The sequence below is a fragment of the Pteronotus mesoamericanus genome, unplaced genomic scaffold (genome assembly GCF_021234165.1).
Source record: "Pteronotus mesoamericanus isolate MK-2021 breed Mesoamerican mustached bat unplaced genomic scaffold, CSHL_Meso_final contig_164, whole genome shotgun sequence".
In the NCBI taxonomy this organism is placed as follows: Eukaryota; Metazoa; Chordata; class Mammalia; order Chiroptera; family Mormoopidae; genus Pteronotus; species Pteronotus mesoamericanus.
The window spans coordinates 29,134,741-29,150,227 of NW_026555065.1; the positions used below are offsets into that span (position 1 = coordinate 29,134,741).

Consider the following 15,487-nt stretch of genomic DNA (forward strand, 5'->3'; position numbering starts at 1 on the left):
GCCGAAAGTGAATAGCTTGGAGGTACGGTAATTGGAGAAAGTTAGGAAAGTTGAGTTTTAGACTTGATTTAATCTATGCTTTCATTGTTTTTCTTTTACACAAAATAAATAATGTTCCTAATCTCCTGGGGACATTTGATCAAATGATAAACATAATTAACAAAGTTAAAAAGTGCCTGGATTGCTCTTACAAGTAAAGATCTAATATTAATTTGAATATTATGAGAAATAACACAATTACATAGAACTAAATGAGTTGCTTGGCAACATCCTATAATCACTAAGAATATAGGATTTTCATAATCATCAAGTCCAACATACATGTTGTAGGTGTTTTTAAAATATCAAATCTCATACATCATTTACATTTTGGTGTATTTCAACCAAATTTCCATTCATCCCAAAAGCAGTAAGTTTTAATGACTTCCATTTTCCCAGGCTCAAAATGAAGGTAACAGTGAACAATGTTAAAGTAAAATTCAGAATTGGGGGGAGGACCAAACACCCTCATGTGTGCATAATAAATATTAAACCCCAGCTTGGCCTTTGAACCTAGAGCCAATAGATTATCTGCACTGTTGATTGAACATACCCTGAAAGAAAAAGCTGGAAACAGAAGAGCATCCATAGAAGAAAAGAGTAGGAAGGAGGCTTGGCTTCAGAGCGAAGCCATGTGTCTCAGGAATGAAGTTTGCGTGCCCCTCTGCGTTGTGTAAAATTGCTGTGGGTGACCATAGCTGCCTAAAGCCGGGCTGAAGCCACCTGGATTCTAACCTCAAGTCACTCAGTTATTCTCAGGTACCCCCAGGTACTCCAGCCATCCCCAGTCTTAAAACAAATCGGCAATACTACATTGTGTAGTTTTACATTTCAATTTTTGTATTTGGACAAAATTCAAATGTACAAGTTTGCTCTATAAAAACTTAAAATTCTGCATCTACACAGATAAATTTGCACAGTGTGCTGGGAGTATGGTTTCTCTTGAGGCCAAAGGAATATTACTTGATAGTTGGTGTGGACGTTCAGAAATAATACTCAAAATTCATATTCCCAGAGATTTTCCCACATTTTGGGAACAGAAGTTGCTAGCATTTTGCTATATTTAATAGCCTCGGTTTCCCTGCTCAATGAAAGGGCCTCTGAAAGCACCCTTAGGATATGCCCTAGAATTGCCATCACTGAGTGTTCTTAGGATATCTTCATCTTTTGTTTCTCCTTCCATTGCCCCATATCCTCTTAAAGCTGAAAGATGAAAACAAAATGCTGGAAGGTGGCAGAATTAAAGATGGGCTATTGGGGGCAAAGTACACAGTGGCGACCCGGCATGATAGATACTTGCTTGAGAAAGGGGGTCGGTGGAGAAGAGCATCTCCAGGAGATGTGCACGTGGAATGCCTGAGTCAACGCCAGATGGCTCAAGGCAGGAGGCACCGGCTCTGGGGCCTTTCTGGGCGGCCCTCACCTGCTGGGGGAGGGACCGGGGCGGAGCTAAGATGCGGAGGTGACGCACCAGAGACCAGAATCGCGGCTCCCGTCCGACCCCCAGCAAGGCCCAGACCTGCGTCAGGCTCCGGCCCCTTGGTGAGTCCCGCGGGGACGCCGGCTCGACCTCCGGAGACCCAGCCCAGACGCGCGGGATCTTCGGGATCGGGAGTCGGGAAGGGCGTCCTGCAATCTTTGAGCTGGAGGTTGGGGGCAGACAAAGGATGGGTGCGGGGATTAGGAGGTTCGGCAATAAATAGGAGGGAAAGAGTACCGACGGGAGGAGATTGTGTAGCTCATCAAATGAGAACTGTGTTGGCCGGGGATGTAAATGAAGCAGAAAGACATCCCGCATTCAGCGAGGAGGAGGGAAAGATGGAGAGGGATGGAGGCTGGCGGCTGCCGCCGGCCTTTTCCGTCAGGATTGCAGGTTTTGCTCTTTGGGGAACAAGGCTTTGTATCCAGGAGGGGCTAGAAAAGGCCTTTTCCTATACAGAAAAAGATAGGGGTTATGGATATTTCAGTCTCAGGGAAGAAAATGCGTAGAAGAATGGTCAGAAGCGTGGGCCAGCAGCTGCAGAGGATCACTGCATGAATGTTTGTCCCCTTGTTCTGCAGGCGTCTGGCTCTACAGAAGCCAACATTTAAGACAGTCACTCTCTAGACTAGTTTTCTCCCTCTCTTTCCCCTGTCTGTCTTTTCTCTCATCACTCACTTCCCCAAATGCTAACCCCAGAACTGTAAGGTAATATTGCCAAGATAATGATAGCAATGTGGGTGCTCTGCCAGGCATGGTTCTGACTCCTGATGTCCATTCCCACACACCTATTCATAACAATCCTATAAGACACATGCTTTTCTAATCCCCTTTTTGCAGATGAGAAAGCTGAGGCTTTTACCTAAGATCACCCCGCCAGCCTGTGGCAGAGCGAGCATGCTTCATCTCCCCTCCCGGACTGCAGGGCAGACCAGAGCTGCATGCATTTTTAGTGCCCTCGGGATCTCCAGTGTATTAATCCTGGACATCTGCTAAGCTAACCTGTTCCCTTCCACCTCTCTAACCCTTTTGTGATTCTTTAGCTTTTTTGTCTCCCTAATTCCTATCTGTGAACCTTCCCCACCCTTCCACCCTGCCCAAGACCTAGGAAAACTCAAGAGGTCCTTCTCCTTTTCTCAAAATTGAAACAGGTTTTTGTTGTTATTGTTGTTTGTTTGCTTTTGTAAGAAAGGAAGAGAGTGGTGGGTTTAGGGTGATGCCTGATTTCCAGGGAGCTGCAAGGAGGATAAAAACTGACAGAGAGCTGCCATTCTAGTCTGGTCTTCCCAAATGAAAGGACAGAAGGAATTATCTCTAACTGTTCTGTTTTTTAACACCTTCCCACAGCAGATGTCCTGACCACAGTTGATATTTAAGGCAAAAGCAAACTCTTAGGTTTTTAGTCGCTTTCTGGGTGGTCCTCAAATTAGTCCCTTGCATGATGGCATCATCACCATTGCCAATTGTGTCCTATCGATATAATTTGGTCTTATTTCTGCAGGTTAAAAATGGTCTCCAGGATGGTCTGCACCATGCTCTCTGGCCTAACATTTTGGCTGGCATTTGGGTGGACTGCAACATCTGCTTATAGTCCAAGGACCCCTGACCGGGTCTCTGAAACAGACATCCAGAGGCTGCTCCACGGCGTCATGGAGCAGCTGGGCATTGCCAGGCCACGGGTAGAGTACCCAGCTCACCAGGCCATGAATCTTGTGGGCCCACAGAGCATCGAAGGTATTTACTGTGTTCTGCCACTTCGAAGTTTCCATTAGTATTTAAAATAATTAATACACAGTGATTACTTCCTCTACTTCCTCTACTCTGTTTTCCCTTTCTTGTTACACTGCACAGGATATACATCCACATGAGAATATAAATCCTGTGACAGCAGGGACTTTACCTGTCTACTTCGCAGAGGTAGTCCTAGCACCTAGCGCAAAGTCTGGTGCATCAGTATGTATTGAGTGCGTGAAGGAGAATCCAGTGTTATGGCTCAAGGTTGGAACCCAGCCCCACACCTTCTCCCATACTGATCTTTGAGAAATTGTGTCCCCAGCTGGCTGTGTCTTGGAGTCTCTGGTGGCCAGTGCCATATAGGGTCTGATTTGATTCTTAAGAATGATGTCATATAAGCCCAGAAGAGCCAAAAGAGGTACTGACATTAAGAGTTTATGTCACAAGCTGTTAAAAATATTTTAAAATATAACAAATGTTAATTAACGTGTTTTCATGTGGCAAGAGCATTTCCTCCCAGAATTTTTCTAACTTTCTATGAATGTGGTTGTAATACTTTCATGAAAAAGCAGCACCTTGGCCGTGGCCGGGCGGCTCAGTTGGTTGGAGCATCATCCTGTACACCAAAGGGCTGTGGGTTCAATCCCGGTCAAGGCATATGCCTAGGTTGTGGGGTTGATTCCTGGTTGGGGCTTGTGAGGCAGGCAACCAATCGATGATTCTCTGTCTCTGTCTCTGTCTTTCTCTCTCCCCCCCGCCTTTCCTCTCTCTCTCAAATCAATGAACATATGCTTGGGTGAGCATTTAAAAAAAGACAAACAGCACTTTGTTGTTCAATGATTTATCTATGGAGAGAATATGAATCTAGCTCTTAGGAACTGGTGACCAGCTGCTCTATGAGCAGGTCCCTTATCTCCGTGCCTTGCTCTGTGTCCTCTCTGAATCAGAATGATCTCTCTCTCCACCGAGGTGGAGCCTTAAAGCAGTGGCATGGTTAACGTAGGACAGCTGCAGGGGGCACTTCAAGTGTTCACCGACAGGAGGGGGTCCTAAGGAAAAATGCAAATTCTTTCCCTGAGTTTTGTCAAAACACACATGGGGGCCACAGGGCGGAGGGATAAGGGGGATGAATGGTAATGGAAAAAAATACAATTAAAAAATATATATCTAAAAGACACCCCTTGGCCCTGCAACAAATGCCACTCCCGGCCGACTGACGATGCATAATTTTGCCTGAGTTTTTAATTTCCTAAAAAATGCTTTCTACCTTGGGATCCTGTGAATGCCATGGATGTTGTTCACACATGATTCTCATTTCTGGCTTGTTACCCATAGTTTGAAGCCATTGAGTAAAACTAACTCTGCAGGGTTATAGTCTGTTTCGGCTGACATTTGATTTTCGGAGTAGATTAACATGAATTATATGAATCAGCAAGCATACCAGCCTAGCCCAGGGCTTGAACCAGGACAGATCGGACAGGGCCTCATGCCACCTCTTGTGGGAGAATTTAAATCCTTCCCAGCACCTGCCATCTGTTGCTGCAAGCACACCTATCCATATCAGACCAGCTCTTTGGAGACAGTAAATATCCGCCCATTTAATGAAGTAAGTGCTAGGTTAGTCACCCAGCTGTTGTCATGGAGAAGGCTTTCTGAATTTCTATTAATACCCAAGGCCTGATCATCTATGTGGAAAAGAAACAGCAGCTCCCTGACATCAAAAGCCCATGTTAATCTCGAGCCTCATTTTCTTCCCTGGATACGAACTATTTAGCAGCCACTCTATGCCAGGCAGGGTGCATGAGACTGGGGCAGCTCTGCCCTAAGAATTCGCTGTCAGGGGCTGGGAGGAGGGCAGGCATCACCGGACATCATGGCGAGTGTTTTGTAGATGGGCAGACAAGCTGCTGCCTCGGAAGCAAATAGAAGTAGTTTATTCTGCTTGGGAGTGCTTGTGTTTGGCTGTAAGGAAATGCTTCTTTGAAGAAGCAACATTTGACCCTGGTGTTGAAGTTTGAGTAGAAATTCATCTGGAATGGCAAGTGGAAAGGCATGCAGGTTGAAAGAACATGGATTAGGACAATTCAGAATTAAAAATGGGTTCCACTATTACCCTTGGGGTAATGTGAGGTCACAGCTATGTCAGGTGTCCTCTGACAATGTCTGCACAAGAGATGAATATTGGCTTGTGTTTTACTTTTTATGCTACTGTTACAGATTACCACAGGTTTAGCAGCTTAACACAATAGCCATTTATTATCCTTGGTTTCCACTGGTCAGGAGTTGGGACATGGGTTTGCTGGGCTGTCTCTGTCCAGAGTCCCAACAGGCTGAAGTCAAGGTATTGACCAGAGGTGCAGCCTTGGTGGAGGCTCATGGTCCTCTGCCAGGCCATGAGATTGTTGGCAGAATTCTGTTTCTTGCTGTTGTGGGACCAAGGTCCTCTTTTTCTTGCTTTTAGCTGAGGTCACCGTCAGCTCTATGAGGCCACCCTCAAGCAGTAAGCCACAGGGCGGCCCTCTCACCTGTGGCAGAGGGAGGATATCCCTCTAGTCTGCTAATTGTAATGTACTTACAGGAGTGACTATCCCCTCGCCTTTGCCATTTAACAAGGAAGCGACATTCCATTTTATTCACAGGGCCCACTCGCAATCAAGGGCAGAGGATTCTGCAGGGCGTGTTTACCAGTGGGCGGGCATGGGGGAGGTCATTTTATTTATTTATTTTTCCATTTTTCATTTTTCAAATAGCTTTTATGAGTTTGTTTGACCCGAACTGATGACATAGACTGGGGAGCAAGACTTTGCGAACTCCTTGGGGGTCACTTTAGAGCTCTGTCTGCTAAGCTTGGGTGAGAGCTTAATGGAGAAAATAGCCCACAGACTTTAGAGAAAAAAGGAGACAAAATAAAAGGCCGGGTGTTTCCCAGCCCTGCACCTTGGCATTAATGCACTGGGTAGTGTAATACTTATTCAAGTGAGTATATTATTGCTTCAACTCACCTGTTTATTTGCCTTGTCTCTGCTCATTCATTCATGCTAATTCCCAGGCTTCTGACAGATCTATGTAGTATTTTCCGTATCCCTTCCAACATTTATTTTAGGATTTTATTATACAGGACTAAGTTAGAAAAGTTATCCATTTTCTATTTTTTTATAGAAAAGTACACATAATACATGTATTCTGGTGTGAATTTTAACCCATATTTAACATAGACTCTTCCCAAAGATACCTGGTTTTCAATGCCAGACCCATTGTTTATTAGTGAAGTGAGCTTGGGCAAATTATTTAACTTCTCTAAGCTCCCTTTTACCTTATAAGTAGGACTTAGAGAAGCAAAATTACATGTTAGCATACTGTGAAATCACTTCTGAAGGAAACATTATCACCACTTTCTATGACAATCACTAGATTTTGAGTTCCTTGCAGGCAGGGTTGTTCATTGTCTAATCCATGGCACAAAGAAGACAATTTTCTCTCGTTTATTCTGATCAGTTAATTTGTATGATCCCTAGATAAATCTCATTATGGAAGATCCATATTAGCTCTCAATTATAGTATTATAAACCAATCTTTTAGTCTAGACATGGTATCATATAAATTGCCATTAGGTTCCTGAGGTCATATATCCATTAAAAAAATTTTCCTCTTTTACTTTCACACCCTTCCTCGTTACCGTACCATTTTTCCGCTCCCCTTCACAGCAACATTTGGACACATACTGATTGCACCCCCTCACTCCCATTCTTCCCCAGTTTGTTGTAGCTCACTGTTCCCGCCACTCCTTTGTCAAGACGTTATTTCTTGAATGCCAGGCATGGTGTTAGGTTCTGAGAAAAGAAACATGACTCTCAAAGATTTGGCAGGGCAGGGGAGGCATAGCCCTTAAATAAGCAATATGTAAAATATACAGTAAGTCAAATGGTTATAAGGGCTATAAAAATAGGAAGCAGGAGAGGGGCCTGGAGGAGACGACTTAAAGCAGGGCCAGGGGACTCCTCCCTGGGAAGGAAGGCAAAAACCAGAGGGTTAAGAGTGAGCTGTGTGATATTTGAAGCAGGACATTCCAGGCAGAGGGAGCTGCAAGTGCAGAGGCGGTAAGACAGGAGCCAGGAGACTAGTGTGGCTGGAAACTTGGGTCATGGCAGGAGGGGAGGGAGGTGGTGTGTGTGGGGACAGGTCCCATAGGGTCTTACAGTCCTATGATGCTGTCAGCCTTCCTTTGAAAAGGATCACTGATTGCTGTTCTAAAATATTCCTGCAGGGAGAGAGGACCGGGCTCGGGGAGATGAGTTCGGAGGCTACTGTAATACTCCAGGTGAGAGATGTACTAGCCTAATAGCTAGAGACGTGGTGAGACATGTCAGGTTCGGGATATATTTTTAAGTTAAGCCAGCAGGGTATGCTGGTGGGTTGGAGGTAGGAACTGAAAGAAAGAGAGGAGCCAGGGAACAAATTTACAACTGGAAAGTAGCCACAACAAACAGATCTTCAGAGGCAAGTTCTCAAGTTCAGTTTTGCGCCTGTGAATTTTATTCCCTCTGTCTCAACTACGCAGCCTCTTAGCAGCATGCAGCACGCTTGGCCATTTCCTTCCTAAAACCCTTTCCTTTCTTGGTTTTGGTGCCAAGATGTCAGGATACTCCAAGATGGCCTACTTTTGGCTTTTCACCTTTTTTCTTTCCCTTTAACCATTTCTTCTCGGTTTCATTTTTATTTGTTTCCCTGCTCCTGTAATGCAGCCTTTAATTGCTAAGTTCTCCAGGGCTTGGTGCTGAGTCCACTTCTCAGATTCTTCTAAATCCTCTGACTAGATGATCCCATTCATTCTCTTGCCAGTTCTCTAAATGCCGTCTCTTTTCCTATGACTCCAATGTTTGTGTTTTTGAGTCTAACTGTCTTTCTTCTACCCCTATGAGCTTATGTGATCACTAAATTACCATGTGTCAACATTTCTCTACCACCACCTTCCTCAGCCTGTTTCTGTGACCCTTTTCTGTATAAGTGAGCAGTGCCACTGGTGACCTATATGCAAGGTAAAAAACAAAACAAAACAAAACACCAAAACCTAGATTTTCTGCATCACACATCATCCTCAAGTTATAAAGCGGTTTATTTCATTTCTGTCCCTCACATACATCTGTCATTTTGCCTGTTTTCTCTTCTTTCCGGGTCAACTCTCCATACTCTGGTGAAGATCCATGTGTCTGCCATGGACTTCTGAAACTGCCTGATCTTCCTGCCTGTACTCTTGGTTTCTTTCTGGTTATTCCCCACAGGAAAGACACAGCTAAACTTTAAAAGTTTAAATCACATCAAGATCACTCCCCTGATTAAATTCAGTCAGTAGCTTTGCATGGCACCTGGATACAAACAGCAGTTGTTGCCATGACCTAGAAGGACCCTCAGCCCCTGTACACCCTCCCCCTCGCTTCGCTTCCCTTCCAGCCCCTCAGTCACGCCAGCTCTTCCAGCCTCCGGGCTCTCGCACCATGTGTCCTCCCTGCTCTGCGCTGCCACGTCCTCCTCTGCAGATCTCAGTCCCAACGTCACTCCCTCAGGCAGGCCTGCACTGCCAGTTGTCTGAGTGGCCCCCATTCCCTGTCACAGTGTTCTTTTGCTTTTATAAGCTCCATAGAATTTTTTTGGGGGGGGATTTATCAGTTTGTTTCCTTGCTTATTGTCTGTCTCCCCACTGAAATTCAAGTGTCATCAGACTATGTCTATTTATTCTTTGCTCTCTACCCAGACGCACAGTATGTACTATGTGGGAGGAAGGAACTTTCCTGTACCCTCCTGGGTTCTTTCCATTGGTCTAGTAATTAAATCAACATGAAAGAGGGAGAGGTAAAATTTACTGAGTATTTGCTATGTGCCATCACTTCCCACAGACATTCTCATTTATTTACCACCAAGCAGTATCTATGGCCTAGATATTACTATTTTCCAGCTGATAGAACCAAGAAATGAAGAGGTGATATGATTTGCCCAAAGTCACACAAGCATAATGACTATGAGAATTCCACCCAGGCTTCCGGACCTCCAAATCCATACCTCTCACAATTTCTTGGAGCATGAGCGGCAGCCAACCTAAAATACACCCTGGAAGAAACAATCCAGGTTTTCTGGGACTATTCCTGAAAAAAATAAAGTTCAGGAAGGACTGAACTGATTTTCAAAAAGCCCCCAAGGCTTTTGACCATGGTGATCTCTTATGCAATCTTTACACTCTCATTTATTCAAAAAGATTTACTGAGTGAAGACAAAAATACAAGATTGAAAATCCCTGTTCTGAAGCTGCTCACTATATTTAGGCATAGACCCAAGTAAATAGACAATTATGATAGAGCGGGATAAGCGTTATAAGAATAAGCAACTGGTCTTAACCCAGTGTTGCTATTGAAAAAATAAGCAAATAAATCAGCATGAGACAGACTGCCAAGAGAAAATGACCAAATTTAATTATGTATATATGCCTAGGAATCCTATAGATATGAGAGGTTCAAAGACAGAAAGGGAAGGTGAGGTGTATGTGACACCCTGAGCTGAGGGCGAGGTAAGATGCCTTGGAGGGTCGTCGCAGGGTGGTACGGAGGGCAGGTGTTCAGTAATTGGCAGTCGGCTCTGTCACATAGCTAGGTAAGAAAGACTGTCTCTGATAATCTCTTATTGTGGGCAAGGCCCACAAATTCTTCCAGGTAAATAAAGGGGGAGGGACCGAAGTTTCTTCTGAGCCCACAGGGTCTCTGTTGCCTTCAGCTCAAGATAATCTGCAAGCTACAGAGGCACATCTTGGGGTGACTCATTCAGAACCTGTACAGTGCTCAGTAAATATATGGATGTTGAATATATGATATCTGGGGAAAAATAAACATATCTGGAGGCAATGAGTATGTAAATCTATTTCACATCTGGATCTGTTAAGACATTTTTTCTTTCCATTAAAGAAAAATATTTAATTTCTATTCTTAGTTAAAAAAAATCTACCTAGAAGTTTTTGCCAAGAGCTCAGTGAAATATACTTTTTTACTTTGTGACCCATCTCATAATGCAAGGTCTGTGCCCTCCGCACAGCTGCCTATTGAGAAACAAAAAAGGACTTTCTGCAGTTCTGGTACTAAACCAGCAGGGGGCCAACCAGGCTCAAAGTATATCACAGGATTCCTGCAACCTGGCAGTTATTCGCACTAAGTGTTCACTGGGAAGGAAGCTTTTACCAAAAACATCCAGAGAGGGCTAGGGGTTATTTTTTACTTCTCCATAGGCACTTTACGCTCCTTGGTAAAGAGCATCTTTTAAATGTATAAATTCTTAGCCCAAAGAAAAAAAAACCCAACAAAACTGAAAAAAAGCCCTTAGTAAGTCAAGACAAAACAGGGAGTAATGTATAGAGAAGAAACACGTGCTTTAACAGTGAGGGAGACTGGGGTAAGTCTTGGCCATACTATTTACTAGCTGTGGATGATCTTGGCAACTTTTCTGACCCTTAGTTTTTTCATCTATAAGGTGGGGCTTCCAACCCACTCTCTCGAATGCAATAAATGGGTGCTGTTAGTAATTGAATTGCAGGCCTGCCTCCTCTCACTTTGGGGATTATTGACAACACATTTTCAATCTTGAATGGCTTTCCCTGATGCTCTTTTGATTACTGAGTCAGTGAGCAGCACAGGTCAGATAGGCTTCAGTGAACCTCGTATTTCAGCAGCGCCCATCTTCCCCCAAGCGCATTGTTGCTCGTCAGGCACTATGACCCAGCTAAATGACGAGTTGCTATATTATCCTCAGAAACAAGGGAGGTCACAGCTGTCCAAGGGGTTGAAGCAGAAAGCCATTTGCGAAGGGATAGAGACTCGTGGGAGTCAGAACTGGCTCTGCCAGCTGACCCTGCTGTTGGCCTTTGATGAGTCCAATCTGAACATGTACTTTTTTCAGAGTGTTAACAGCCTCAGGTAAAAGAGGTTCTTCTCCTTAGTGCCACTGGTTCATTTTCTTCACCATTCTAAACCACCAGGTATCTAGCTCTGTGAAAACATGAAGCATTAAACCACTGAGGCAGAAATTTATAAATATTGGCATTGATGGTCCCAAATAATTTTAAATTTATACAGCCGGCTCTCTAAATCCTTGGGTTCCACATCCACAGATTCAAGTAACCATGGATTAAAAATATTTTTTCAAAAATGTTACATTGTTCCTGATGTGTACTATGTAGTTCGGCCTATGATAGTTGTCTGTACTGAACATGTACAGACTTTTTTTCTTGTCATTATTCCCTAAACAATACTGTATCATAGCTATTAATATAGCACTTACATTGTATTAGGCATTATAAGTAATCTAGAGGTGATTTAAAGTATGTGGGATGATGTGCAAAACTTATATGCAAATACTACATTTTATATAAGACACTTGAGCATCTGCCATGGAGAGACCAATACTCTATTGACAAACATAAAAGTATCAAAATTCTTTTTTAAAACACTGTTCTGGAGGCTCAATCACTTCATGTCAAAACAAAGAGAACCAAGATTATTTTCTTAATAAATACAAGTGGAGAAAGAGTCCTTTGTAAGATTAAAGCCTTCTTGAAGGGTCAGATCCTAAAGTTTCTACTTAGCCAACTTTGGCCTTGGTGAAGGAGCTGCAGTGCCTCCACTTTCCCATGGGGGACAACAGTTGCTTTCCTTTTGAAGGTTGGAGGGTGAGAGACTAGTTTCTCCGGTGGCCTCTCGCTGCAGTTGGAGGAAGGAGTGGGACCGACTTTTGCTCCAGGTGTTCTGACTAAAACCTGTCTCTAGGTTATCCCCATCCTGAGAAACCACTGAGAGCCGTGGCTTGGAGAGCTGTCTTTGAGTGGACCAGGGCCTCCAGTCTGGCCCATGTCCTTGGGCATTCGGTTGAGCCCACCCTGAACTCAACTCCTTAAAAAAAAAGTCCCTGGATGATTTACGATTTTCTTTCTTGGGAAGCTGCACAGATAGTGATAAGACATTGAAAAGGAATAGGGGGAGGTTTGGGGTGTGTTGCTGGAGGAGGCAGAAGAGGGAGATGAAAATGATGACTTATTTTTGCGTTGTGTTTAAGGTGCCCTGGGGCGTCTAGGTGCTGGTGTCTGGAAGGCCCTCGGGCGTAGAGAACACAGGGGAGATGCTGGTGAAGGGAGAGATTGGGGGTCATCCCAGGTTGGCGGTGGCTGATGCTATAGGAACAGATGAGGTGGCCCGGGGTGAGTATCAGGAAAGGGAGCAGAGCACCTAAGAAAAAGACCTTAAAGATCAGTACCTAGGGCCAGCTTGAAGAACCTGAGAAGGAAACCGAGCAAGACTGAGCATAATGAGAACCAGAAAGGTGACGTGTGGAAAACAAGGAAAGAGTGTTTCAAGAGGGGACAGCGGTCACCATTGTCAAGGTCAGCAGAGAGGTCGTGTGAAATAAGAAGCACTGGGTATAGCAACAGCAAAGTCACGGGGGTGTGGACAGGACTGCAGCCCTGTGTGGGCAGGGGCCACACCGCAGGAGACAGAGAGGCCGAGGCGTGAAAATCCGTTACCTGAGTCAGCAGGTAAAGGGGAGAAGACAGTAATAGCGGTGGAAGGATGTGGGTTGGGGCAGGGGGTGATACAGAGAGGAAAACGGTTTTGTTTAGGTGTTGGTTTTAGAGAGTGAAACTTGTCTAAGTGCTAATTGGCAAGACCCGGGGGAGAGGGAGAGTTGATGAGGTGGGATGGAGGGCAGACGAGTGAGTGGTAAAAGTTCCTGAGGAGGCGGTGGCGGGGGGTGCTGAGAAGCCGGAGTCCAGGTGGGGGCCTGGGTCTCCCCTCCGCTGGGAACAAAGCGGGAGGCAGAGGCGTGTTGGGAGGCAGTCAGTTTGGAGGTTTCGGCCTTGGCATTTGTAGACACTCTGTAGCTTCTCAAGCCACCTGTTCAGAATTAAAATAAGAATGAAATGAAACCAGCCTCCCAAATCTCTATTCTTTTGTATACATCGCATACACTGACCTATATGTTTTTTGATATTTTACAGTTTCAGACAAGACTGGTTTAACTTTCCATAAATGTAATTGACCAGTAGTTATTTGCTAAATATGAACTTTTCTGTTTATATTATGTAATTCCTAGATATCTTGTAAAATGTCATCCAAGATCAAAAGACTTAGAGTGTCATCTTTGTCTATTTTCTTTTTTACTTAATAGCAATAAATGCTTTGATGAGGCATAGCCAAGAACAAAAGTGGAAAATAATCTTCATAATTTTCATGTGTATTTTAAGTGACTTTGCAACAATACAATAAAAAAATTAGTACGGTTTTACTGCATGCACAAACTATGAAGTTACGCGAACCCTGCAAAGTAAAAATTTGTTAAGAATCACAATGTCAAAGTATTAAGCTTAGTTAGTAATTGTAAACAGTGCTTACTGCCTGTTGGCTGATAAGCATAAATGGTTATCATCCTTGATCAGGATTGTTTTGAAATTACATAAATGTTAAATGATGTTAGATCTTCAGTCTATCTCTTAAATAACGTGACTATCTTATAATGGCAAAGAGGTCCACAGGAAACCAACACAATTATTGAAATTAAGTTTTCTGTATCACAACTGATAACTCGTATGCCAGGTATCTGACTCTAGGACAGTCCTTGTGAGGTGCCCACTCCCATACATGCGGGAGTCTAGGTGCGTCTGAGCCTTGATGTGTTACCATGGAAGTGAGTAGAATCCAGATGTATTAGTCAGGGTTCTCCAGAGAAACAACAAACTACATATACATATACATATACATATACATATACATATACACATACACATATCTATACACATATAAAATTTATGTTTATAAATAAATCTGTCTATATATACATATAAACATTACTATATGTAGGCTGATATGAATAAGACTACATTTATGTCTTTATTATGGTATCTAAAAATCATGAAGTTCATCACTTTCAGGAGCAGAAATACAAACAAATCGGAAGTGCATCAGAGCCACTCGTCAGTGCACCATGACATCACAAAAATGATGCTTTCAGGCTTATGAAAACATAACCATAAATTATATTAACATCCAATGTGAGTTTGAGTATCTAGAAAATATCACATGTATCTCAGAATACGGGCCTGCTGTATGATGACTAGATATTGCTGCATCATTTTCTTTTATTGTCCCATATCCTTTTGGGGAGAAAGGTTTAGTGGCATTTGAAAGGTGCAAGCTATCTAAATAAGATGCAGTCAAATAAAGTATGACCAAGGCTATAAAAAAGAGCCATACAGATGAGAGCCGTTTGTTCACGCATTTGGCTGGGCTGGGAAATCTGAAATCTGCAGGGCTCACCGGCCGTTGGCAGAGCTGACGTGATGGAGTCTGCAGGCAGGCAGGACTCCTTGCTCCATAGGGGACCTAAGTGTGTCCCCTTCAGGCCGACAACTGATTGGATGAGGCTTATCCACAGTATGGGAGATAATCTGCCTTGCTCAGTCTTCTTTATTTTTTTAAATTTAGTCTTTAGTGTATGTATGTATTTTTTCCATTACCTTTTAGTCCCCTTATATCTTCCTCCCCCAACAATCCCCACACTGTTGTCCATGTCTTCCATGAGTCCTTTTTCCTTTTGGCTCAATCCCTAAAGTCTTCTGATTTAAATGTTAATCACACCTAAAAATATACCTTCACAGCAACGTCTAGACTACGGTTTGACCAAACGACAGGGCCCTCTAACCCAGCCAAGCTGCCACTTAAAATTAACCATCACACCAGAGTGGGTGAGGAATATAAGAACACAGGTGCCATCAAGCCATTATTTTCTAAGGAAAATAGTTTTTATCCACATAAAGACAATACAGTCCTTTTCAATACCTCTTTATAGATTCTAGATCTCAGAGTGTCTTCATGCACAGTGTCATGCGACAGATGTGGAAAGAGAAGCTCAGAAAAGTGACTTATCTAGGGATGCAGCCGGTGTTGGTATGTGGGTTCAGCACCCTGGTGTTTTCTGTTCTGTACAACACAGCACGCTGCCTCTTAAGCTGGCTGATTGAAGGGATAGATGTGGGCAGGGTTGATCTTAGACCAAATTGTGAAATACGTTTATCTTTAAGGGTGATCCTCACTCCTGAGCTCATCATTGATCCTTCTTTCAATTGCTGCTTATAGAGTCTTTGTGAGTCAGTATTTAGATGGAAGTGCACCTTGCCCTCCCCACTAGGTGGTAGGATCCTCCGGAGCAGAG

At 43.6% G+C, this 15,487-nt stretch overlaps 1 protein-coding gene across 1 annotated transcript in view; it reads left to right on the forward strand.

Moving 5' to 3' along the window:
• Positions 1–1,468: 1,468 nt before the first annotated feature.
• The window catches only part of SCG5 (secretogranin V), a 56,965-nt gene continuing 42,946 nt past the window's right edge, over positions 1,469–15,487 (forward strand). The window contains exons 1-2 of the mRNA XM_054565156.1: positions 1,469–1,581; positions 3,021–3,253. Coding sequence (XP_054421131.1) covers positions 3,028–3,253 — 226 coding nt within the window. The 5' untranslated portion in view covers positions 1,469–1,581; positions 3,021–3,027. The remainder of the gene's footprint in view (positions 1,582–3,020; positions 3,254–15,487) is intronic.